The sequence below is a fragment of the Notechis scutatus genome, chromosome 2, assembly GCF_049901735.1.
Source record: "Notechis scutatus isolate UNSWTSFEM ecotype Mainland chromosome 2, rNotScu1.2, whole genome shotgun sequence".
NCBI classification, from domain to species: domain Eukaryota; kingdom Metazoa; phylum Chordata; class Lepidosauria; order Squamata; family Elapidae; genus Notechis; species Notechis scutatus.
The window spans coordinates 16,391,917-16,418,974 of NC_142010.1; the positions used below are offsets into that span (position 1 = coordinate 16,391,917).

At 38.4% G+C, this 27,058-nt stretch overlaps 1 protein-coding gene and 1 long non-coding RNA gene across 10 annotated transcripts in view; one reads left to right on the forward strand and one right to left on the reverse strand.

Moving 5' to 3' along the window:
* Positions 1-26,575, forward strand: part of LOC113429298 (vomeronasal type-2 receptor 26-like) — a 157,126-nt gene extending 130,551 nt beyond the window's left edge. For 3 of the 9 annotated variants that reach the window (XM_087954314.1, XM_087954312.1, XM_087954311.1), the window contains 5 exons: positions 2,853-3,141; positions 10,172-10,966; positions 16,786-16,998; positions 18,945-19,071; positions 20,509-21,419. In XM_087954314.1, the coding sequence (XP_087810440.1) occupies positions 2,853-3,141; positions 10,172-10,966; positions 16,786-16,998; positions 18,945-19,071; positions 20,509-21,419 (2,335 nt within the window). Of the gene's footprint in view, positions 1-2,852; positions 3,142-10,171; positions 10,967-16,785; positions 16,999-18,944; positions 19,072-20,508; positions 21,420-23,104; positions 23,232-24,474 lie in introns of those variants that run through there. The other 6 variants (XM_087954313.1, XM_087954317.1, XM_087954315.1 and 3 more) reach the window with 5 other exon arrangements.
* Positions 17,028-23,246, reverse strand: LOC148131843 (uncharacterized). Its single transcript, XR_015747419.1, has 2 exons — positions 22,623-23,246; positions 17,028-18,472 (listed from the first exon to the last, which is right to left on the reverse strand). It is a non-coding gene; the product is annotated as an uncharacterized LOC148131843 (long non-coding RNA).
* Positions 26,576-27,058: the final 483 nt, after the last annotated feature.

Here is a 27,058-nt window from a genome sequence, read left to right on the forward strand (position 1 = left end):
ATGGTTATCTCATTTTCTTCTTATTCAATTGTGTTTCTTTTATCTAAATTTCTATATCTTTTTATTCATTGTACTTATACTTTCGTCTGTCTTGTTTACAATTTCATATGTTCTCTTCCAACATTCTTAAGAAGCAAAATTCCCCCTATGATTTCCAATCAAAGTGCAGCACCTTTAAATCTTATTGTTATTATCATATGAAATCTCATTAAACATTGAATTTGTGCATTCTAAAATTATAACATTTAAATTTCTAATATCTATTTTATATCATGTAGCTCTCATCATTCAGGCTCTGCTTGGTACTTCCCCTTGAAAATGTAAAAAGAAAATTTCTAAAAACATAGCAAAAACAATATATACATATAAACATTAGTAAACAAAATAGTTATTCAAAATTATTCTAGTACTGGTATAAACCTTGTAAATCTTTCACGTTTCTTTTCAATATCTATCAATCTTTGAGAACAATTGAAATGTTTCCCTCCCTTCTTCATTATTACTTTACTGTTAATAAGCATACCATCGGATAGTCATACAGTTTTATCTTATAAATTATTTACTATTAATAAGCAAAATAATTATTCAAATTCATTCAAATAACTGGTATAAATTTCCCTATAAATCCTTCACATTTCTTTTCAATATTTTATCAATCTTTAGAAACAATTGCAATGTTTCCCTCTCTTCTTTATTATTTCATTAATTATAAATAAACATACCATTACATAACAATACAGTTTTATCTCACAGATTATTTACTTATTTCATTTCTAACTCATTACAGTATTCTACTGTCACAACACTATCTTTTGTACCTTTGCAGAATCCTCACTTTTAACTTAATTTAACCATTGTCTCTGTGTTTTCTCGCTGAGCAAATACCGTTAATCCTAGTATGTTTCCCCTTTTTCTTTATTTCCTGCTTTTGTTCTTTCCCTTTCTATCTTCCCCCCCTTTTTCTTTCCCTTTCTATCCCTTTTTCTTTCCCTTTTTCTTTCCCTTTCTTTCCCTTTCTATAAGTTCTTTCCCTTTCTATCTTTCCCCCCTTTTTCTCATCCCTTTTTAAATACCCTTCTCTCTCTCATTTTCCCTTCTGTAGTTTTCTTTTCTGCTTCTCCTTGCTGTTATACTGCTTTTTCAGACTATTTTTCTTTTTGGCTGTTCCCTTTGATCTCAAACTTTTAACTCCTTTCCCCCTTTTCCCCCTTATTAGCACACTTTGCATTATTTGATCATTGAAAATGGCTTCTTCTTTTTCCCACCCTTCTTCTTGCTCTTGAAGCTTTTCCTTTTGCTTTTCATAGTTCAGGATCTCCATTTCAAAAAATTCAAATATGAAGCCAAAGGCTCTTCCTCCCCTTCCTGCATCTTCTTCCTGTTTTTTAAGACTCATCTTCAATTCCTCCAGGAGTGATGGCATTTTAAACACTTTTGAACAACCATCCGATTGACTTTAAGTAAAAAACAGAAAAAGAAAGAAAAAACCAATGCCAAAACCTTTTTTTTTTAAATCACCAAATGATCCCAGACTGTTCCTTCTTGTTTCTTTCCTTTACTTTTCCTTTCTGTGGGTTACTGTATCTTTTAATAAGATTTCAGTTACAATGTATCCTCTGGAGTCTTTTCAAAGTTACACCGTTAATCCTCTTTATTTTTCCAGGTGGCACTCCATTTTTCCATTATTCCAAGTCCCACCCTTTTGCCTCCACTCTTCTCCTTTTAAAGGGCTTTAAAATGACCAAGAAAAAATCTTTATTCTCCTTTTGACACTTAGATTTCAGCTTAAGGTTGCCTATTAGTGTCAAAATAGATTAATATAAATTTCTTTCCATACCATTTGTAATTGTCAATATAAAGGTTAAAAAAGGGTTTTTAACCTCCTTTTCTCTCTCCTTCGCCACTTAAAGATCTTCTTTCAGAAGTATCTCTCTAGGTACTTTTAGATTTAGGGTACCTTGCTTAGATGTTCTCTGTTGTTTAGCCTGGTCTGTCCTGCTTTCCTCTTTGTCTTCCTCCTGCACAATCTTATCCAGTTGGGTTTTTCTTTGAGGTGGCCATTTCTGACCACCGCTGCAACCGCCTTCGGGGAAGGGAGTTTAGACCAGCCAAGGAGGAGATATGCGGCTCCCCTCCACTTGGCTAGCAATCTCCCCTCTCTTCACCACCTCTATGGGGTGGCTTCCGCCCTGAATCCAAAGGATCGGGGCGTTCCAGTGGTGAGCACAGATTGAAACCGCGCACAATCATGGATTTCAGTCTGTCGCTGAAGAGACCCAAACTGGAAGTCAATTTATTTATAATTCTTAAGCTTAGTGGAAAACTATCTCCAGCGGATCTTCCCAATACTTATTAAAAAGAAAAGGTGATGGGGAACTATCATTTGACTCTTGTTTTGGATCAATATTGGCTTAAGCACCAGAAGCAGGGGTGGTATTCAGGCAGTTTGGACCAGTTCTGGTGTAGCAGTAGTGGAGATTTTTACTAGTTCGGAGAAATGGCAAATACGATCTCTGACTAGCCTCGCCCACCTGCACGCGCCATTAGCTCTCCTATATTCCTTTGTTTTTTAGCTTAGCTGATTCGCACAGCAGAGTAGATTGCTGTGCCTCAGCTGAGCTAAAAAACAGCTCAGCTCACTCACCAGCATTCCAAAAAAGGTGGGTCTTTGAGCCCTGAAAGCACATGCAAAGCATGTGTTAGGCGTGCACACGCATGCATAGGACTACTCATAGATCTGGTAGGAAAAATTTTTGAAACCCATCACTGATCAGAAGGCAAATAGAATTAAATTGAAATGGTATTTTGTTTTTGATCGTAATGATGATGATAACATAAACATTTTATGTTAGTTTACCTTTTGATAAGTTTAGGCTACTACGCTACGTTTTTAATATTCAAGTGGTCAACAAGACTCCTGGGCTTCTGAAAAATCTCACACTTGGCTACAACATCCATGATAATTATTTGAACAGACTTCTGACTTCAGATGCCTTGCTAGATATGTTCTCAACGGGAGAAGCCAATGTTCCAAACTACAGCTGTGGAAGGAAGGACCACCTTTTGGCTCTTGTTGATGCAGCTACCGATGACATCTCCATCCAGATGTCAACATTAGTAGGCATCTACAAAGTCCCTCAGGTTTGTGTGCATGTGTTTTTGTACAGTTAATTTGAATGGGGTGGTAAGCTGGTATGTGATAGATCCAACCGTATCTTCACGTTGAAATTGAAGAACTGCTTTTCAGTGTGGCCATTCTAGGTGAAATGGTTAGGAATTGGGATCTACAGTTTTTAAGAGGCAAAAATCAAACAGTGGTATCCTTTCATGACATCCTCATCATTGCTTTGGGTCTTCTGTTTCATGCTTGGGAAGGTGAGGAGAGACTCTATGTTCAAACAAAGGGTCTTCTTTAAAAAGGAAGGTATAGCAGAGATGGGAAATCATCCTTTGAATATAATGTTAACAAAAATAATGATATTTTCAATGGTAAACATTTTAGCCCAAATGGTCACTATTTTTTATCCTTAAAGTTCATCATAAATGGCTTGAAGAACAATAAAGACCCTTGAGAGGATTTTTCTACCATATAAAATATTCAAAAAAATATCCCTAATTGTGGTGCGTTCCAGTGATAAGATTCAAATTTCTGTTTTTTTTATGTATTTTATTTATTTTTTATTAATCATAAAAACAAAACAGATACTAAAGAAATATATAAATACATAAATAAAAAAGGCAACTTACCAAAAATGAGGCAGGCAACTTCTTGTTACATTGTTGTTGTTATACATTATCTGTTTCTGCTTAAATCAATATATAGCAACATCAATGTAACAAAAACCTGCATGCATACATAAATGGATTTTTTTTAAATAAAAGTTTTTTATTTTTTTTAAGTAAACAAAACAAACATAAAACAAACCATTTCAGTTACATACAGTGTGTCAGTTGGTACAAATCACTTTTGCACAATCTCTGCAGTCTTTCTCTTCCAATTTGCATTAATCTTTATATCATAAATGAACTATATATATTTATATTATTACTATTATTAATTACTTACTATACTTTACTAATATTACATCATTTTGTGAGCAAATCACCATTTTTACTTAATCTACTTTATAATGTTCATTTCATCATCACCAACCTATTCTATAAGAATATATCCTTACTTTACCTTACCTCTGTAATTCTATTATACTTATATTATATTATAAAGTATTATAAAATATTTCATAAATGAAAAAGCAAAGCAGAAACAGATATCAATAAGTACAGCAGTGTAACAGAAAAATTAATTAGATTTCTTTACGTTGGTTTATTTCTAATTTTGTTAATTATATCGACATGTTTATAATTATCAACCTTCTAATTTAATTCATACATAACAATGATCATTCTCCAACTAATTTCTACCTCTTATCACAATCCATTTCTGCACATTGCAATTTTTAAATTTCATTTTCATCTATGGAGATCTCTTCATTTTTCCACTGTTGTGCAAACATAATTCTAGCCACTGTTAACAAGTGTAACATTAAATATCTATTGTACTCACTTTATTTATGTGGGTTCCAACAAAAATATTTCTGGTTTTAAAATTTTAATCTATATGTTGCTTTACCATTTTTGCTAACCTTGACATGACATCCTCTTGAATAGCTAGACAAGCAGAGACCAATACTGAATTCATATATTTCCAGTTTTCCTAAGCAACTGGCCACTAAGTGAGGACCTGGTCATTAAGTGAGAACCACTTAAATTTGGGTTGCCAGACACATGGCCACCTGCCCTGCTCCCTCTAGGGCTCCCCAGGCTTTGGAAACTGGCAAAAAGCACTTGCTAAGCAACTGGCCACTAAGTGAGGACCTGGTCATTAAGTGAGGACCACTTAAATTTGGGTTGCCAGTGGCATGGCCACCTGCCCGGGCCTTGCCTGGGCCTCCCCAGGCCTGATGGCCTTGGAAGCAAATACTTGCTAAGAAAACTTGCTAACAACTGGCCACTAACTAAGGACCTGGTCATTAAGTGAGGATCACTTAAATTTGGGTTGCCAGACACATGGCCACCTGCCCTCCCCTCCCCAGCATTCCCCAGGCCTTGGAAACTGGCAAAAAACACTTGCTAAGCAACTGGGCACTAAGCGAAGACCTGGTCATTAAGTGAGGACTGTTGAGGTAATTCCCCGTTAGGAGAATGAGCGCATACAGGGAGACGTATTTGAGAGTAGTGTTTGAATCATATACACACACAGCACACATATACACTGTAAATGTAGGTTTTTACTTCGAGAAACGTTAAGCAAAGTCCAAACAAGCAATCCAAAGTCATTCACAGGTAAATCCGTCAGTTTTCAATCCAGGGATAATCCAAATATCAAAGTCCAGTGTCAAAAACAGTTCAGTATCAGACTTACATCAAATCCAGTAATATCAGTCAATTAGGAAAAATGGAGGAACGGCAATACTTTCCAACAGAAGGAAACAGATTCATTCTCTTCTGAGACTCAGACGAAGACAACCCAGGTTTCTGGCTCCATCTTATGGCCATTTGCAGAACCACACCCAATTGCAGTTTTTGCATTCTCTTAAAGAGACAGTATTAAAATGTCTATCCTGGTTTATATATTTCCATCCCAAATAACTGTTACATGACTCACATTCCTAACAAGGACCACTTAAATTTGGGTTGCCAGTCACATGGTCATCTGTCCATGCCAACCCCAGTCACATGACCACGTAGCCACGCCCTTCTTGAAAGTCTCCAGTGATGGCGCTCCCACAACTTCCGAGGGCAACTTCTGTTCCATTGGTTGATTGTTCTCACTGTCAGAAAATTTCTCCTTGTTTCCAGGTTAAATCTCTCCTTGTTCAGTTTCCATCCATTATTCCTTGTCTGGCCTACAGGAGCTTTAGAAAATAGCTTGGCCCCTTCCTCCCTGTGGCAGCCCCTCAAATATTGGAAGACCACTATCATGTCTCCCCTGGTCCTTCTCTTTACTAGACTAGCCAAGCCCAGTTCCTGCAACCGTTCGTTGTCTGTTTCAGCCTGCAGTCCCCTAATCATCCTAGTTGCTCTTCTCTGTACTTTTTCTAGAGTCTCAACATCTTTTTTATAATGTGGTGAACAAAACTGGAAGCAGTACTCTAGGTGTGGTCTTACTAAGGCTTTATAGAGTGGTATTAGTACTTCCCTTGATCTTGACTGTATCCCTCTGTTAGTACAATTTAGGATTGCATTAGCTTTTTTGGTGGCTGCTGCACACGGCTGGCTCATATTTAGCTGGTTGTCTACTAAGACTCCAAGATCCCTCTCACAGTTACTGCTATTAAGCGTGGTTTCACCCAGTCTATATGTTTACTTTTGGTTTTTCTTGCCTAAGTGTAGGACTTTACTTTTCTCTATATTGAATTTCATTTTATTAGATATGGCCCAGTGTTCTAGTCTGTCAAGATCCATCTGGATCTTGAGTCTATCTTCTTGGGTGTTAACTATTCTTGCCAGCTTAATATCATCTGCAAATTTGGTAAGTTCCCCTTCTATTCCCCCATCTAATTCGTTAATGAAGATATTGAAGAGTACTGGGCCTAAGACGGAACCTTGTGGAACCCCACTGCTCACTTCCCTCCATGTAGACTTAGACCCATTAAGGACTACTCGTTGAGTATGATTTGCCAGCCAGTTGCAAATCCATCTAGTGGTGGTGCTATCTATTCCACTTTTTTCTAGCTTACTAAGAAGTAGGTTGTGGTCTACTTTGTTGAATGCCTTGCTAAAATCTAAATATATTATGTCCACAGTATTTTGCTGGTCAACTAATTTAGTCACTGTGTTGAAGAATGAAATAAGATTGGTTTGGCATGATCTGTTTTTAACAAACCCGTGCTCACTGCTAGTTATTACTTTACTTGTTTCTAGATGTTGGCAGATCTGTTTTTTTATTATCTTTTCCATTATCTTCCCGGGTATTGATGTTAGGCTGATTGGTCTATAGTTTCCTGGGTCTGTTTTTTTTTCCTTTTTTGAAGATGGGAACCACATCAGCTCTTTTCTAGTCCTCTGGTAGTGCCCTGGTGCTCCAGGATTTTTGAAAGATATGGTGCAGCGGTTCTGAGATGACCTCTGCCAGCTCCTTTAAAACTCCGGGATGTCAGGCCCCAGTGATTTGTTTTCATCAAGATCAGGCAGGTGTTCTCTTACTATTTTTTTGCTTATTTTAACTTTTATTTCTGGTCTGTCTTTTACAGTTATGTTTTTGGTGGGTTGAGCTATAGTTTCTTTTTGTGTGAAGACAGATGCATAAAATGAGTTAAGCAGTTCTGCTTTCTGTTGCCTGTTACTTCTTTGCCATATTCTCTCTTTAGTGGACCAACTGTTTCCTTGATTTTTTTTCTTGTTATTTATATGTTGGAAGAAACTTTTTTTATTATCTTTGACTTTTGTTGCAAGTCTTTGTTCGTTCTGAGCCTTTGCTATCCTGACTTCGTCTTTGCAGATTCTGGCTATCTGCTGATATTCTGCCTTAGTTGTATGTCCTTCTTTCCATTTTTTGTACTTGTCCTTTTTTTCTTTCAATTTGCCAAAGAGATCTTTGTGTAGCCACGCTGGTTTCTTCTTGGATTTCTTGTGTTTTTTTTTTTTTCTCAGTGGTATTGTGCTGGTCTGGGCTTCTATGATCATAGTTTTTAGAGTTTCCCAAGATTCTTGAGTTGTTTTCCCCTTTAGGATTTTCATCCATGGAATCTTTCCCAAGTTCTCTCTGAGTTTATTGAAATCAGCTCTTTTAAAATCCAAGACTCTGGTGTCATTATGTTCTGTTGCTTGTGTTTGTGTTATGTTGAATTCTAGTATGACATGGTCACTCTCACCAAAGGTTCCTGCAGTTTCAACTCCCTCTATCACTTCTTCTCTGTTTGTAAGAATTAAATCCAGTATGGCTGTCCCTCTAGTTTCACTCTCTACCTTTTGGACAACAAAGTTGTCAGCTAGGTTGGTAAGGAACTTATTTGATTTCTCACTTGGTGCAGAATTAGTTTTCCAATTGATATCAGGATAATTGAAGTCTCCCATTACTATTGTTGTGTGTTTCCTGCATATGTTTGTTAGTTGGCTGGCAAAAAGGACATCTATTTTTTCTTCTTGATTGGGTGGCCTATAATATATGCCTATGGCCATGTCATTCTTTTTTTCTTTTATATTGACCCATATGCTATTCTAGGAGGTTTTCATCTTTGGTTTCACGCATTTCTGGTCCTTTACATACAGTGCAACTCCACCTCCTCTTTTATGGGGTCTGTTGTTGTTTTTGAATAGTTTGTATCCTTCTACCAGTATATTCCAGTTATGGGTTTCATTCCACCAAGTTTCTGTTATTCCAACTATATCATATTTACCTTCATGTATTCGTAGTTCGAGTTCACCCTGCTTGTTCCCCAGTCTTTGTGCATTTGTATATAGGCTCTTGAGATCTTTATGTCTGACACTGTATTTCCTGTCTACATAACCTGTGTTGTGCCTGCCTGTCCCTACTTTCTTGCCACCTGTTTGATTAGTGCACATGGTATGGCACTCACTATTAAATGCTTGGTTTTGGTTGGCATCAAGGTTGATAATCTTACCTGCACAAACATCTATTTTGCATGCACTGGTATCCTTATCAGTTTTAGGTTGCTGGGGATAGAGATGTTCTGAATCCATTAATTCTCTGTCCCCGCTGTTCAGTTTAAATGTTTATCCAGGAAATCTGTGAATGTCATGCCAAGTAACTCAGTCCCTTTCTTTGATGGATGCAAACCATCTCTTTTGTACAGTTTTTCATTGGACCAGTTGCAGACATCATGACTAATAAAACCAAAGCCTTCCCTTTTACACCACTCCTTTAGCCACACATTAAACTCTGCTACATGCTGTCCTTTCCCTTTTTGTTCCTTGTATACTGGTAGAACCTCTGAAAAGATAAGCCTACAATCCATATTACTAAGTTCATACCCCAAGCTCTGGAAGCCTTTCTGAACAGAAAGTACATCCTTCTGGGACACATCATTTGTACCAATAGTATCAACATCACAGCCCTTGCTGGCATTCTTGACTATCTTAAGAATACGCTTCTTGTCTCTGCTGGCTGTAGCACCTGGCAGACACCTGACCTCTTTCAAAATCTTCATATCCTTTCCTATATTTACATCCCTTACAATTGAGTCCCCGACCAGAGGGTGGCTTCTCTTTTTGGATGCCTTGCTCTTCTTGTGTGACTGGTGCGTAATACCTGATTCACACTTTCTCCTTCCCAAAGTAAGTTCTTCTTCTAGGACCATGATCTCTGGCTTACTTGTTATCATTATCAGAACTACCTTGACCTGTCACTTTAGTGTCCCTATTAAGGTCAGCAAGGGCATTGTATCTGTTATGCTGGGACATAGCAAAAGTTTTGTGTTTTTGGTCCACAGCTCTCACCCTTCCAGATCCCATGGTTGTCCAAACTGCCCTTTTCCTGTAGGATCTTTGTGGTAGTGGGGTCAGTCACATGACCACCCAGCCAGGACCTGCCAGTAAGCCACTCCCACTCCAGTCACATGACCACACCCACAAATTAGGTGACGCTTGCAGAACTGGTTGTTAAGAAATTTGAATCCCACCCCAGGAAAAGATGTTTAAATAAGAATTTTCAAAAAAGTGATACACAAGATATAATAGGATAGACAGAAGGATCAAAGATGTATAATAAAATGTGTAATATATGTGTTATGAATAGGTATGAGTAGATGTTAAAATAATAAGACAATATTAAAGATGTATAATAATAACTGTAATTAAAGGCAATATGTATTGATGATTAATGATAAACAAAGATAATATAGACTAAGATGCGTACGAATAGATGTTAAAGTGTAAGACAATATTATATGGGGATGCCAATGTTGTTGAAAAAGTAACTAAGATTTGTATTGGTGGAAAATAACAAAAATTTATTGGACAAAAGAAGAGAAATATTTTATGAGTTGACACTCTTTTTAACTTATTTTCTTTGCTTCTATTATTATATACAGTCTTGTTAATGTTATGTCTTGTTAACGTTATGTCTTTTCTAAATTTGATTTCTTTAAAGCTAATATTTTGGAATTGATCTGACTCCAAATATAACACAATATTTTAATTGCTCTTTCAGATCAATATTGAATACTTTCCAGAGTCACTGCATGATAAAAGTCAATTGCCCTTTTATCACCGGCTTTTACCCCCAAAAGGCATCCTGTACCCAGCAATTGTCCAACTGCTCCTCTATTTCAGATGGACCTTGATTGGCCTTTTTGCTTCAGACACAGACAATGGAGATAATTTCATGAGGACTTTGACTCCTTTGCTTGTCGAGAATGGAATCTGTGTGGCTCTGTCACAGCAATTCTCAACAACTAGAAAAACAGGACACTTCAGTGAAGGCCTCTCTAAATGGACACAAGTTAATGTCTTTCTTCACTACATAGAATATGGTGCTGTTTTGGACAGAATTCTTCCTTTCCATTTAACATATAGGCATTTGCCAGGACCCATTGAAGGGAAAGTCTGGATCACAACACTCGTTGGACTATTTCCACTGAAAAATGATATATATCTCAAATATATTAATAGTATCTGGATTGTTGCTTTAGAGGAAAAAAAACAGCCCCCAAAGGATGCCTTTAAACTCCATTTCTATGTGAAGCCACCCTTGGGAGATGAGTCGTTTCTTTGTTTTTTTTCAAAGCACATCTTTTCTGTCAAAGGCCGGAAAAGATGCATTGAGAAAGCACCACTGGACATCCAAAAGAAAAAGAACATGATTGAAATCTGGAACTTCCACCATTATTACAGTGCCATTAATGCTCTGGCCCATGCCTTGAATGCTGCGTATTCCTCCAGATCCAGGTGGAGAAAGAAGAAGGGGAAAGAAAGGTTGGAGGCTCCAAGACTGCAGTCATGGGAGGTAAGGGGACCTGACAAGGATCCATTCTACATTTCTTTTGAAGAGGGGAACTACATCATTCTAGTTGTGCTTGTTGTTGCTAGTCATGAAGTCATGTCTGACCCATTGTGACCCCATGGACAATGTTCCTCCAGGCCTTCCTGTCCTCTACCATCCCCTGGAGTCCATTTAAGCATGCTGACTTCTTCAGTGACTCCAACCAGCCACCTCATTCTCTGCTGTCCTCTTTTTCTTTTGCCCTCAATCATTCCTAGTATTAGTCTCTTCTCCAGTGAGTCCAGTTGTGCTACAGAATGCCGAAAGATTTGGCCAATCTAATCGCTTAGACCAGGGGTCCCAAACTTGACAGCATTAAGACTTGTGGACTTCAACTCCCAGAATTCCTCCTCCAGTCATGTTAGCTCGGGACTTGCCAAGTTTAAAGACCTTGGCGCAAAAACAAGAACTATGAGAGATATTGTTTGATAATAAACACTGCTAATATTTTAAAGGTGTGCATTTTTAAATATGTTCCTGTACATATGGGTTCACGGTTAGCATTATAGAATTTTACTTTCATACATTTGAAGGAATCTTCAACTCAACCTAGCTCAGCCTCTCATCTTTGCAGGAATTCCAATCAAAGCTTCTCTGACTGATGGCTACTCAATCTTTGGATTAAGACAATCAGTAAAGAGGAAACTGAACTTCTCTGGTTCTCTGGCTCACCACTAAAACTCTCCCTTTTTTTTAAAGAAGCTTTTTTTTTTTTATTCAGTCAGAATCTCCTCTCTTGTAACTGAATTCATTTTTCCATGTCTGATACTCAGGAATAACAGTAGATCTTAGCTTCTCTGTAATGTCTTTCAGTTGTTTGATGGTTGCTTTATCCTCGTTTCTGCAGCTAATAGCAATAGTGCTTAGATTTATATATCACTTCACAGTGCTTTTACAGCCCTCTCTAAGTGGTTTACAGAGTCAGCATCTTGTCCCCAACAATCTGGGTCCTCCTTTTACTGACCTCAGAATGATGGAAGGGTGAGTCACCTTGAGCTGGGGAGACCCGAATTGCTGGCAGCCGGTGATCAGCAGAAGTAGCCTGCAGTACTACATTCTCAGTACTGCATCATCGTGGCTCCTAGACTGTATTAGTTGAAACATGTGTTTCCAGACTCCTGATTTTCTGCTACAATGGATTAAGATCATTCTTCTCCTCAATGTCTTTCCTCAAGGTTAAAGGCAGCTCCTTTTGTCAGAGTTCCTGTGATTGCCCTAATTAAATCATGAGCCTCAAGCCGAGCTTCAAAAAAAAATCTCAAAATATTTATTAGGAGCAACATGCCGGTATTAACCTAAATAAAGCCAACTCTGGCATATATAATTCACAGTCACCTGTGACCCTGTTTCCCTCCTCCCACCCCCAGGTGCATTATAAATCAGATTCTCCAATGAAGCACATTCACGGGCCAGATGTCATCAATCACGTTCTCCAATGAAGGACTTTCGTAGCCAGAAGATCCGGTAGCCTAGCTGCAATCTTTTTAAAATAATGGTGGAATTTACTTCTGGTTTTATTGCCATACTGCTCCTTCAGATTTCCCACCATTCCCTTGTCTATGGCAACTTGAAGACAGGCATAGGAATGTTTTACGAGTTGACCAGGGGTGGGATTCTACCGGTTCTACCCGGTTCGATAGAACCGGTAGCTCTGAAGAGCAGCAAATATAAAACCGGTTCTGTGTCTGCTGCTCTTTTGGCCCACCCACCCACCCAGGTTCTTACCTGAGCTTTATTATCTGCTTTTTCAACCTCAGCTGCCTCTGAGGCACAGGTGAGGTTGAAAAAGCAGGAAAAATGTGCTTGTTTACAGGCTGCTTCTCTTCACGAGCGCTGATCAGCTGTCTAGGCAGTGAGTTGATGATGATTTACAGCACGCTGAAGACACACGCACACAGGAAAACAACTCATAAATCACCTAACTGATCGTTAACCCTTTCAGATCCCATCCCTGCACAGAACCGGTAGTAAAAAAATTAAATCCCACTACTGGAGTTGATACCTTTGATCTCTTCCTTGTCTATGTTACTGTTCCTAAATCCGCATCCAGTTTTTCTGCAACATCTTTTCCAAGTCTGGTTCCTGCAAGGGGCACTTGGGGTTTCCTATTACAACCAACATTCACTTCCTGAGGTTCTTCTCGATGCATTTGCTTTCTTCCTACAATATCACACTGCTGATTCATGTTTGGTTTGCAACTCCTACTATTTTGAGATCATTTTCACAACTATCGAATTTGGAATCCCTCATCCTTCTTGTCCCGTGTTTCATTTTTCTCTTTCTATGTGGAAGACTTCGTATTTCTCTTGCTCTTAAATTCCATTCAGGCTTTCTTTAGCCCATTTTTAGAAACCATTAAGATGTGTTTTGAATTTTATGTCTAGTTTTAACTTACACATTAAGACATTAAATTTTATATCAGCTAACAATGGGCGGTCATGTCTTTCTTGGTAAATTTAAATCTAACACAAAATAGTTTCTCACAGAAGCAATTGCCTGCAAAGGCTCCTAGATTGGGGCTGAAAGGTGAAAGTGAAAAGAGTATGCTCCGTCCCATATTTGGGTAGACCAAGTTGCCCAGATAGACTGGTCTCACCAGAAAAACAATTAATCTCCCCCCCCTCCGGTACAGCTGATAAAGCGAGGGTGTCAACTCAAAAATATTTCTCTGGTATTTTAGAGTTGTCAGCATAAAGGGAGTGGAGGGAATAATGCATATCTTAAATATTTTCATAGATAATTGCTAGGTGGCTGAAGCTTCTGGCGCACAAACTTATTACTGGAGACTCTTGGCTATGGATGTGTCCTGTTGGATAATATACATCCAGGGGATGGGGGAAGACCAAGCAGCGGTGGGATTCAACTGGTGTTACTACCGGTTCGGTGATGTTTTTGCATGTGTGTGAGTGTGCTTTGCGCATATGTGCACCTGACGCGCACTACAGGCATGTGTGAAAAAAACATCAGTGGTGCCACTGAGACAGCTGAAATGGGTGCACAGTGTTTGCAAATGCCCCTTTTTCCTGCTTTTGCAACCTCAGCTGTGCCGCTCAAAGCAGTACAGCAGGAAAGAGCCCAGGCGGTCGGGCGGGTGGGCCAAACAGCAACAGACACCAAACCAGTTCAGTGTGTGCTGCTCTTCAGAGCTACTGATTCTGTAGAACTAGGCAGAACAGGTAGCATCCCACCCCTGAGACCAAGCGGAGATGAATGATGTGTCTCAGAGTCGGCTGCATGCGGGTAACGCCAACATGTTCACTCCTGATAAATCTTGTTTTTTAAAAAAAAAATTCTGAGAGATGCGTCTAGAGACTAATGATTTGAACGGGGTGTAGTGTTGGAACCCTGACAGAAGGAAGCCCACGACCTAGAGGTTAATACATCTGCCTAATAGGCCAGCAGCCCATGTTCAAATCCTAGAAAGGTATGGCTAGCTGATAAGAGCTAAACAGCTTGAATCTATCTGCGAAGATTCCTGGATTAGGGTTGAAAGGTGAAAGCAGAAGCAATATGCTCTGTCCCATTTTTGGGGAAACCAAGTTGCCCTGTGTTGTGGTTAACCGGCAGAAGGTGTGGACGGTGAAGGAGAGCGAGGACTCAGATGAGGGGCCAGGACGATTAGTATTGTGGGGGCTGGCAGCAGTGATGAGGAGGTTCCCAAGGAGCCTGTGCCAAGTGCGCGCAGGATTGCTCGTAGGAAAGAGCAGTTACAACAGCACGGGCAACTTGGGAGTAAGGCTGCAAGGTAATGGCCCCTCCCTCAAGAGGATAAAAGCCAGCTGTGAAACAAACGTTCTTTGCAGAAGGCAAAGATGTTTTTAAAATGCAGCCTCGTGGACATTCTAATATTCTGAGTTTGTATTTGAACATTTTTGTATTGCTAATTATTTCTTGTCTGTTGTCTTTTGGAAAGGTTTGTACAGTTTGACAAGGCTTGTGCTTATCACAGCTAATCATTTTGTAAAAGCATTACAAGGTTTCTGTTCCTTTTAAATTGTGTTTGATTTGTCGGAAAAGGGAGTGGGTCAGAACACCCTGAGAGACCATTCTCCCTGGAAAAACACTTAATACACAACTCCATTTTACCAGGCTTTGACCAGCTGTCTGCAAGGAGTATAAATCTTTCTATTCCCCACCATCCAGTCAGAGCTGAAGAAGTTTCTTGGATGAGAAGTGAAATGTTTTCAAAGAAAAAACAGACACCCCAGTTGCCTCTTGAAAAAAAGCACCTTTGGGTCAGATTTCAGTGATTGAGGTTTTTTTTTTAAGGGAAGCTGTATAAAATTCATATGAAAATAAAATTAATCTGAAAGAAACCTTACAATAATGTAGAATTAGCTGGTCTGGATATGTTTCAGTCTAGCCTTCTGGGAAAAAATTAGCCTGGAACTTTCTTCTTTGATAAATCCATGCTTTCTGGTAATCACCTGTTGTTTTCAATGAGTTTATAAATATTCTCTTCATTTGTGTAATTTATCTGTGATCTGCTCTAGAATGGTTCCTATAATTGACAAATTTTGTAAATTATCATTTTTCCCTGTGCGATGAGAGTTTAAAAATAACAGACTTGATAACCAGAATGAGTAAGAAAGCTATCAGGCCTCTAACAAATCCACCCTCATTCAAATCAAAAGTCTCTAGTCGCATCTCAGAGAAAAATATTAAGGGAAGCAAGGGGAAATAATAGTGAGGAATTGGAAGAAGAGTAATAAGATATGGATTTGATTTTGTAAGATGAATATGTGATTGAGATTATGTCTGTACGGAGATGTGATAACCTGGAACCATGCTATACCCAAATAAGAGGTTCTATTTGTTATGTTTTGTTAAAACCCAATAAAACATTATTTTAAAAAAAGTCTCTAGTCGCATCTCAGAGAAAAGTAATTTGGTTTATTAGAAGTTGCCATGTTGGTGTGTGGCTGGGTGCAACTGATACTAAATTACATCATACATTTCTCCCTTGACCCTGGTCTTTCCCCAACCCCCTGGATGTGACTTCTCCAATGGGGCACGTCCATCTGCAAGAGTCATCCATCATGCTCTCCAATAACCTTCTTATGCTCCAACAACTTTGGGCTGCCAGGGTGATTATCTAAGCATTTCAAGAATGCCTTGTTTTCCACCACTCCCTTTTTCTGGCAACTAAAAAAACCAAAGGAGTATCTTTTTAGTTAACATAAGCTTTATTGAAGATATTTGCCAATAGGACCCCAGCTCCCAAACAAGTAGGAGAAAGGAGACACTGCCTTTAAGGTGGTTACAAACATTTATAGTATATCACATAGAAAAGGTTACATAATCCTTCCTGTTTCTCACACATAGGATTTCTAGGGACTTCCATCACAAAAACAATGTCAGGATGACCTAGTATTCCTGACATGAAATCTCAAGCCAAATTAAAATCCCCACTTCAGCCAAGAACATAATATTTTTAACTTTGCAGAATAACAAGTTACAAAAACATGATATACTTATATAAGTGTTCAGATAACTTTCAAAAAGGTCAAATTAAGAAGAAAGATGAAGTTTCTTTGGTTCTATAATTTCTTAGGTATAATAGGAAAATACATATATTTTTTCCATATATAACTTTTCTAATACATGAATTGTCAGTATTATTGACAAATTTTGCTGAACTTTTCTTTTTAATTTTTAGTGGTAAAACCTATTCTCCCAAACAGGACTATTTACAAATTAGACCACTGTAGTAGAAGAAAGAACAAAAAGGGATAAGTTGCCATGTTTACTGCTTTTAAAATTTCTGGATGTTCCCATTCTAGTTTCATCCCTTTCTGGAGAAGAATGAGTTTCTCAATCTTTCCATATACGAACTGTACTTGGACCAAAATGGAGATTTAGCAGCTAACCTGAAGATTGTGAGCTGGGTGTATTTCCCTAAGAAGTCTGTCATCAAAAAGAAAATGGTGACTTTTGAAAGAAAGAGAATTATTATCAACCAAGATCTTTTGTCATGGCTAAAGTTGCACAACAAGGTGAGAGAAACATTTATGTCTTTTCTCTCTTTTCCAAAGGATTGCGAGCCATTTCATTGGGCTAAGTCTATGCACCATGGCTTATTGTTGAAATGGAGAAGCCACGAGAAAAATGGTAAAAGACCTTCAAGTGCTAGGAATGATAGCCTCAGGTTGTCCTCTAATTGTAAAAGAAGAAGGCAATTTTGTTGATCAGTGCCTGAGTTCATGAAATTGAATTTAAACTGGATGAAGGCCCTTTTGGTTCCAGTGGGAAATAAGCTTTGTAATCAGGATTCATCTTGTCCTTGTTGGGGTGAGTGTCCCATGAACTGGCAGTAAAGATATATTGAAGCAACTCAGACCTGGCCAGAGTTATCCCTGCCTCTTTTTCACCCAGTGAGAAAGAGCAATAAACCTTCTGCTCCTAGGAAGGAGGTCCAAAGCTTTGAGTTCCCATGGAGTTATAATGATGTTCTGCTATGCCCTGACCCAGAAAACGGAAGCATTGAAACATGACTTTGACGCAGAGAATAGAATAGAATAGAATAGAATAGAATAGAATAGAATAGAATAGAATAGAATAGAATAGAATAGAATAGAATAGAATAGAATTCTTTATTGGCCAAGTGTGATTGGACACACAAGGAATTTGTCTTGGTGCAAATGCTCTCAGTGTACATAAAAGAAAAGATACATTCATCAAGAGTCAAGAATCATAAGGTACAACACTTAATGATAGTTACAGTGTACAATAAGCAATCAAATCATACTAGGAAACAGTCAATATAAATCGTAAGGATACAAGCGACAAAGTTACAGTCATACAGTCACAAGTGGGAGGGGATGGGTGATAAGGAGTGATGAGAAGATTAATAGTAATAGTAGTGCAGACTTTGTAAATAGTTGGACAGTGTTCAAGGAATTATTTGTTTAGCAGAGTGATGGTTTTTGGGAAAAAACTGTCCTTATGTCTAATTGTTCTAGTGTGCAGTGCTCCATAGCACCATTTTGAGGGTAGGAGTTGAAACAGTTTTTGTCTGGGATGTGAGGGGTCTGTAAATATTTTCACAGCCCTCTTTTTGACTCATGAAGCATACAGGTCCTCGACTGAAGGCAGGTGGGTAGTGATTGTTTTTTCTGCAGTCTTAATTACTCTCTGAAGTCTGTATCTGTCTTGTTGGGTTGCAGAACCAAACCAGACAATTATAGAGGTAGAGATGACAGACTCAATCATTCCGCTGTAGAACTGGATGAGCAGCTCCTTGGGCAGTTTGAGCTTTCTGAGTTGGCGCAGAGAGAACATTCTTTGTTGTGCTTTTTTGATAACGTTTTTCATGCTAGGTGTCCATTTTAGGTCCTGTGATATGATAGAATTTAGAAATTTGAAGAGAAAAGCCTTTCCTGATATCCGATATAATGAGGGACAATTTGAAAGGAATTTCTACTTAGATTTGGCCTTTACTTCTACAAGAGAGCACCTTATCTGAAAACCCTTGAATGCAAATGTTCATCTTGACTGTTAGCCTCCTCAAGTCTTTTTTGGGGGGAATGAAGTCTCCAAATGTAACTAATAACAAACTTTGTATTAGTTTTATACTAATTATACAAATTTGTAATTCAGATATATTATTGTTCAACTAGCGTGGAACAAATTTGTTCTTCCATGCCAGTTGTTGTTATCTTATTGAAGTTATTCAGCAGAAAGGACCTTTTCTTGGATACCTAGTTAAGCCTTATAAATATCTCCTTCTGACAACTCGTATCCATCACCCAGATGCTGCAGCAAAAGATGCCTGGCTCACTCTTTTTGAGGGACATGTTCTAATGACCTCACATTTATCCCATATCACTACAGTTCTAGAAACTGAGCAGTCACTTTAAATCTTATTTCAAGAACATGTCAGCATGTCATGCTGGTTACTGCTAATGTTTTTTTTTTTTCAATTCTCTGTTTTTCTGCTTAGTCTCTTCCTCAGTCCAAATGTGTGGAAAAATGTCAACCAGGATCTGTGAAGCAAGCTCGAGAAGGAGAGCCAGTTTGCTGCTATGACTGCATTCCTTGTCCAGTTGGGACCATCTCTATTCAAGAAGGTGCTCAGGTTGAAGATAATGGAAGGGCTTGTAGAAGTGGATTCATCCAGAGTGTTTATATGGAACTGCAAATTAAAAAAACAGTTTGAAGCTCAGCTGCTTTCTTGTTAATTTTCATACTGCACAATTTATGATCTAAAGGAAAGAATAGTAAAAAAAAAAATTATTAAAGGAGAAGCTGGATAGAGACAGAAGTGTGAAATATTGAGCAAACTTTATTACACCCAGACTCAATATCTCTTCTGCTTTTTATTTTTGAATGTGATCTTCCACGTTTATATTTCTAGGAACATTCTTTGAAACTCAAGGCGTTATTTTAGGTCCACCTAAAATAATAATAAAAGGCTAATTTTGATGCATTCTCCATGGGCTTCCCCTTGAGGCTTACTTGGAAGGTGTTGCTGCTCCACAATGAAGTGGACAGTTATGACTGCACCTCATTTGACACATTTTACCATTGCTGCCAGCAGCCATTTCTGCTTACTTGCAGGACTAGTTTTCTCTTTAAGTTAACTAGGTTTTATAAGATAAAACATCTTTGGGATCCAGTATATTAACAAGTGTCATCTGGAGAACCCAGGATGTTTCCCTAGAAAAGTTAACTATTTCATTTTCTCACTTCTAATAATGTAGCTTCCTATCAAATATCTGCACGTTTCGGAGGAAATTATTCATTTCCTAGAACTTCCCCCAATTTGATACACCTTAGCAATATAGATATAGCTGATCGATGATAGATAGATAGATAGGTAGATAGATAGATGGATGGATAGATAGATGGATAGATAGATAGATAGATAGATAGATAGATAGATAGATAGATAGATAGATAGATAGATAGATAGATAGATAGATAGATAGACAGATAGATAGATAGATAGATGGATGATAGATAGATGATAGATGATAGATGATAGATAGATAGATAGATAGATAGATAGATAGATGGATGGATGATAGATAGATGGATGATGATAGATGGATGGATGGATGATGATAGATGATGATGATAGATAGATAGATAGATAGATAGATAGATAGATAGATAGATAGATAGATAGATAGATAGATAGATAGATAGATAATGATGATACAGATAGTCAATGGATGGATGAAAGTTAGATAGATGGATGGATGATGATAATAGATGATTGTAGATAGATAGATGATGATAGATAGATAGATAGATAGATAGATAGATAGATAGATAGATAGATAGATAGATAGATAGATAGATAGATGTGTGTGTGTCTGAGAGAGAGAGATGACAAACAGACATAGAGATAGAAAATTATATTCTTCAGAATTTTTTTTGTTCAACTCTTAACAAATGCTTCTTTGAAAATGCTTGTGGTATCAACTGTTGTGGCAAGAAAGTATTTCTTGAAATGTAAAAGGACAGAAGGTTAAAGAAATATTGCTTTGTTGTTTTCTCAGATATGGAACAATGCATGAACTGTCCGGATGATAAATATCCAAATGAAGACCGAGTTCAATGTATCCCCAAAGCTGTATCCTTCCTATTGTATGAAGAATATCTGGGCATCATCCTGGTCTCCTTTGCCCTATTCTTGTTCCTAACTTCAGGTTTTGTCTTAGTTATATTCTTTCAATACCTAGAAACTCCCATTGTCAAAGCTAACAATCGTGACCTCTCTTTTATCCTCCTGGTCTCCCTCTTGCTTTGCTTCTTGTCTCCTTTTCTCTTCATTGGTCAACCAAGGAAAGTCACCTGTCTTTTCCAGCAGATGGTTTTCAGCATCACTTTCTCAGTTGCCATTTCTTCTCTCTTGGCCAAGACAATCACAGTGGCGCTGGCTTTCCTGGCCACAAAACCAGGAAACCGAGTGAAGAGATGGTTGGGGAAGAGCTTAGCCAATTCCATCATCCTTTCTTGTTCTGCTGTCCAAATTATCCTCTGCTCCATCTGGCTTGGAGCTTCTCCCCCATTCCCTGACTTTGACTTTCACTCTCAACCTGGAGAGATCATCCTGCAATGCAATGAAGGCTCCGTTGTCATGTTCTACATCACCCTCAGCTACCTGGGCTTCCTGGCCACCATCTGTTTCATAGTGGCTTTCCTGGCCAAGAACCTGCCTGGGACTTTTAATGAAGCCAAGCTTATAACCTTCAGCATGCTGGTCTTCTGCAGTGTCTGGGTGACTTTTGTGCCCACCTACCTGAGCACCAAAGGGAAATACATGGTGGCTGTGCAGATCTTCTCCATCTTGGCCTCCAGTGCTGGGCTGCTGGGCTGCATCTTCATCCCCAAATGCTACATAATCATTCTGAGGCCAGACCTGAATATGAAGGAGCAGCTTACAACCAGAAGAAATGAAGAAATGTGAGACAGGGGGATTTTAAGTCTCAGCATTTTCCAACAAGCCATACTTAGAAAATGCTCCAAGCTGCTCTCCATACCTAAGCAGGCCAACAATTTTGGTTGAAATGAATGGTGCAAGATTCTGTTCCACATCCTTATCTGGTAGAATTCCTAGATGTTCACTCAGCTCTTTTGAATTCTTAAGATGGTATATCTGTCCTGGGCCTTTAGCCTAGCTGATATCAGGTTTTTGAAACATGATAGATTGTGCAATGGGAATCTTGTACTGATGCCAAAAATATATGTTGGTGGTGCCCGAAAATTTCCATTATTTTAGTTGTATAATCCTTCATTTGCAGTTGGTGTGCTTTACAATATTGGACACAAGATCACATTAGTAGTAATATAATCTGGATTCAACAACTAATCAACTAAGTTATTATAAATAAGTTAAACAAGAAAGTAGCTAACATAGAGCATAATGAATGAGATGATTGAATGGCCCATTGATGTCAGGGAGAAGTGAAATTGGCCCTAAATGCTCAAACAGAAGCTGTGGTAATTCATACATCATCATATTCTGCTTCTGGACAGTCCAAAGAATCCAAACCAAAGAGTCCAAAGATTGTCATTGGGAAATGAAGATAGGCCCTGGTCTTATCTATGAGACTTATTCTCTTTTTTTTTTTTTAATATTTTTTTTTTTGTTATTTTGGGTTTTTTTAAATTGGGGGAATTGGGGAAGAGGAGAGAAGATTAGTAGAGGTTTTTTGGGGGGGTTTATTGTTAATTTTTTTTGTAGGGGATTTGTGGGTTTGGTTTATTTTTTATAATTTTTTTTTTAATTTTTTTTTTAGGGGGTTGTTTGGTGGGGGGGTGGGGGGGGGTTGTTTTTTTTTTTTTTTTTTTTCGGGGGTTTGTTTTTTTTTTGTTTTTTTTGTGAAGGGGGGGGTGATGAAATAGAAGATGTTGTTGTTTTAAATAATTTATTTTTAGTGGGGCTGAGGAGGGGGGGGGTTGGTGGTTTTTGGTTTGGTTTGGGGATTTAAGTAGTTTGTTTGTTTTTTTTTGTGAATTTTTATTTTTTGTGGTTCATTTTGGTGATGTGATAGGGTAAATTTGAGGGGAAAAAATTTTTGGTGATAGGGGGTATTTAGGGGGGGTTTTGGGGAAGGATTTTTAATTTAGTTTTCCCTTTTTTTTAAAAGAGAGCACCTTATCTAAAAACCCTTGAATGCAAATGTTCATCTTGATTGTTAGCCTCCTCAGGTCTTTTTTTTTGGGGGGTGGGGGTGGGAATGAAGTCTCCAAATGTAACTAATAACAAACTTTTTATTAGTTTTATACTAATTATACAAATTGGTAATTCAGATATGTTATTATTCAACTAGCGTGGAACAAATTTGTTCTTCCCTGCCAGTTGTTGTTATCTTATTGAAGTTATTCAGCAGAAAGGACCTTGTCTTGGATACCTAGTTAAGCCTTATAAATATCTCCTTCTGACAACTCGTATCCATTGCCTAGATGCTGCAGCAATAGATGCCAGGCTCACTCCTTTTGAGGGACATGTTCTAATGACCTCACATCTATCTCATATCACTACAGTTCTAGAAACTGAGCAGTCACTTTAAATCTTATTTCAAGAATATGTCAGCATGTCAGGCTGGTTAGTGCTAATGTTTTTTTTTTAATTCCTGTTTTTCTGCTTAGTCTCTTCCTCAGTCCAAATGTGTGGAAAAATGTCAACCTGGATTTGTCAAGCAAGCTCGAGAAGGAGAGCCAGTTTGCTGCTATGACTGCATTCCTTGTCCAGAGGGGACCATCTCTATTCAAGAAGGTGCTCAGGCTGAAGATAATGTTAGGGCTTGTAGAAGTGGATTCATGGTTTACATTCAGTGTTTCCATGGAACTGCAAATTAAAAAACAGTTTGAAGCTCAGCTGCTTTCTTGTTAATTTTCATACTGCACAATTTATGATCTAAAGGAAAGAATAGTAAAAAAAAAATTCTTAAAGGAGAAGCTGGATAGAGACAGAAGTGTGAAATATTGAGCAAACTTTATTACATCCAGAGCCAATATCTCTTCTGCTTTTTATTTTTGAATGTGATCTTCCACATTTATATCTCTAGGAACATTCTTTGAAACTCAAGGCATTATTTTAGGTCCACCTAATGTAAGGCTAATTTTGATACATTCTCCATGGGCTTCCACTTGAGGGTCACTGGGAAGGTGTTGCTGCTCCACAATGAAGTGGACAGTTATGACTGCACCTCATTTGACACATTTCATCATTGCTGCCAGCAGCCATTTTTGGTTACTTGCAGGACTAGTTTTCTTTGTGAGTTAACTAGGTTTTATAAGATAAAACATTCTTAGGATCCATTATATTAACAAGTGACATCTGGCAGAACCCAGGATGTTTGCCTAGAATAGTTAACTATTTCATTTTCTCACTTCCAATAATGTAGCTTCCTATCAAGTATCTGCATGTTATAGAGGAAATTATTCATTTCCTAGAACTTCCCCAAATTTGGTACACCTGAGCAACATAGGTACAGCTGATAGATGATAAGTAGGTAGATAGATAGATAGATAGATAGATAGATAGATAGATAGATAGATAGATAGACAGACAGACAGACAGGTAGATAGATAGATGATGGATGATGATAGCTGGATAGATCACTAATGGATGGATGATGATGGATGGATGGATGGATGAATGGATGGATGGATGATGGTAGATAGTTGTTGATGATGATAGATGATGATTGATAGATAGATGATAATAGATAGATAGTTAGATAGATAGGTAGATAGATAGACGATGGATGAATAGATAGATAGATAGATAGATAGATAGATAGATAGATAGATAGATAGATAGATGTGTGTGTGAGAGAGAGAGATGACAAACAGACATAGAGATGGAAAATTATATTCTTCAGAATTTTTTTTCTTCAACTCTTAACAAATGCTTCTTTGAAAATGCTTGTGGTATCAACTGTTGTGCCAAGAGGTATTTCTTGAAATGTAACAGGACAGAAGGTTAAAGAAATATTGCTTTGTTGTTTTCTCAGATATGGAACAATGCATGAACTGTCTGGATGATAAATATCCAAACGAAGACCGAGTTCAATGTATCCCCAAAGCTGTATCCTTCCTATTGTATGAAGAATATCTGGGCATCATCTTGGTCTCCTTTGCCTTATTTTTCTTCCTAACTTCAGGTTTTGTCTTAGTTATATTCTTTCAGTACCTAGAAAGTCCCATTGTCAAAGCTAACAATCGTGACCTCTCTTTTATCCTCCTGGTCTCCCTCTTGCTTTGCTTCTTGTCTCCTTTTCTCTTCATTGGTCAACCAAGGAAAGTCACCTGCCTTTTGCGACAGATGGTTTTCAGCATCACTTTCTCAGTTGCCATTTCTTCTCTCTTGGCTAAGACAATCACAGTGGTGCTGGCTTTCCTGGCCACAAAACCAGGAAACCAAGTGAAGAGATGGTTGGGGAAGAGCTTAGCCAATTCCATCATCCTTTCTTGTTCTGCTGTCCAAATTATCCTCTGCTCCATCTGGCTTGGATCTTCTCCCCCATTCCCTGACTTTGACTTTCACTCTCAACCTGGAGAGATCATCTTGCAATGCAATGAAGGCTCCGTTGTCATGTTCTACATCACCCTCAGCTACCTGGGCTTCCTGGCCACCATCAGTTTCATAGTGGCTTTCCTGGCCAGGAACCTGCCTGGGACTTTTAATGAAGCCAAGCTTATAACCTTCAGTATGCTGGTCTTCTGCAGTGTCTGGGTGACTTTTGTGCCCACCTACCTGAGCACCAAAGGGAAATACATGGTGGCTGTGCAGATCTTCTCCATCTTGGCCTCCAATGCTGGGCTTCTGGGCTGCATCTTCATCCCCAAATGCTACATAATCATTCTGAGGCCAGACCTGAATATGAAGGAGCAGCTTACAACCAGAAGAAATGAAGAAATGTGAGACAGGGGGATTTTAAGTCTCAGCATTTTCCAACAAGCCACACTTAGAAAATGCTCCAAGCTGCTCTCCATACCTAAGCAGGCCAACAATTTTGGTTGAAATGATTAAAAGGCTGGTGCAAGATTCTGTTCCACATCCTTATCTATTAGAATTCCTAAATGTTCACTCAGCTCTTTTGAATTCTTAAGATGGCATATCTGTCATGGGCCTTTAGCCTACCTTATATCAGTTTTTTGAAACATTATATTTGTGCAATGGGAATCTTGTACTGATGCCAAAATATATGTTGGTGGTGCCCTAAAATTTCCATTATTTTAGTTGTATCATCGTTCATCTGTAGTTGGTGTACTTTTCAATATTGGACTCAAGATCACATTAGGAGTAGTATAATCTGGATTCAACAACTAGTCAACTAAGTTATTATAAATAAGTTAAACAAGAAAGTAGCTAACATAAACCATAATAAGATTTTTAGAAAAGAATTTCTACAGAATGAGATGATTGAATGTCCCATTGATGTCAGAGAGAAGTGAAATTGGCCCCAAATGCTCAATCAGAAGCTGTGGTAATTCATACATCACCATATTCTGCTTTTGGACAGTCCAAAGAATCCAAACCAAAGAGTCCAAAGATTGTAATTGGGAAATGAAGATAGGCCCTGATCTTATCTATGAGACTTATTCTTCCTCCTTCACTCTTTTATCACTTTCTATCTTTCTAGGATCCAAGAGGTTCTCAGCCTTCCTCAAACCCTTCTTGGAGCTATCAAAAGAATCTCCATTTGGTCTTGACAGAATGTCTATGCAAATTCTCAATCATCCAGGTCATGGTTATCCCAAAGGTGCTTTTTCAAGAGACAACTGGCCTTTCTTGTCTCTCTTTGAAGATGTTTCACTTCTCATTCAAGAAGCTTCTTTAGCTCTGACTGGATGGTGGGGAATGGAAAGATTTATAATTGCAGACAGCTGGTCATTTGTATTCTTTTAGAGTGTCATTGAGGCCACCTGGATATTTTTCTGTGTCATTAGGATCACCTGAGTAGTACAAATGGGTTTGGCGTCTTCTTGAAACTGTCAAAAGAATGTATGCAAACAAGAAAACCCAGTTGCCTCTTGAAAAAGTACCTTTGGGACAACTATGACATGGATGGCTGAGAATCTCCACAGACACCTTCTTGGAACTAGTCAAATACCCATGCCCTCATCCACATCATACAGTCAATGAGGTGGTTTTATGGACAAGATGCTTTCAATCTACTCCTTGTGGAGAGTCTTTCTGTGCAATCTTCTCCAGCCTTCTAATGAAAATTGATGTTTAGGGACTTCCGGGAGTAAGGCAAGGACGAACAGAGGTGCAGAAGCCCTCCTGTGGTTTCAGTTAACCTCTTTTTGTGGTTGGTGTGATCCTTTGATGGTGCACAAGACCCCGAGATATCCATGCTGGTGTGGGGGAGACTCGAGCTGCAGTGTGGGGAAGGCAACCCCCCTAAAGTGAAGAGGAGCACTCCAGAACCCAATAAGCAAGAAACAGTCGCTCATCAATGGAGGCTCCGAAGTCCGGACTGCCACCAATGTAAAGAAGCAAGTGAGTTTGTGGGATCACTGGTGAAGAGTGTGGCAGAGAAAATTAGCAGCGGAGAGGGTGATTGGAATGCTATAGACTTTATAAGGCTG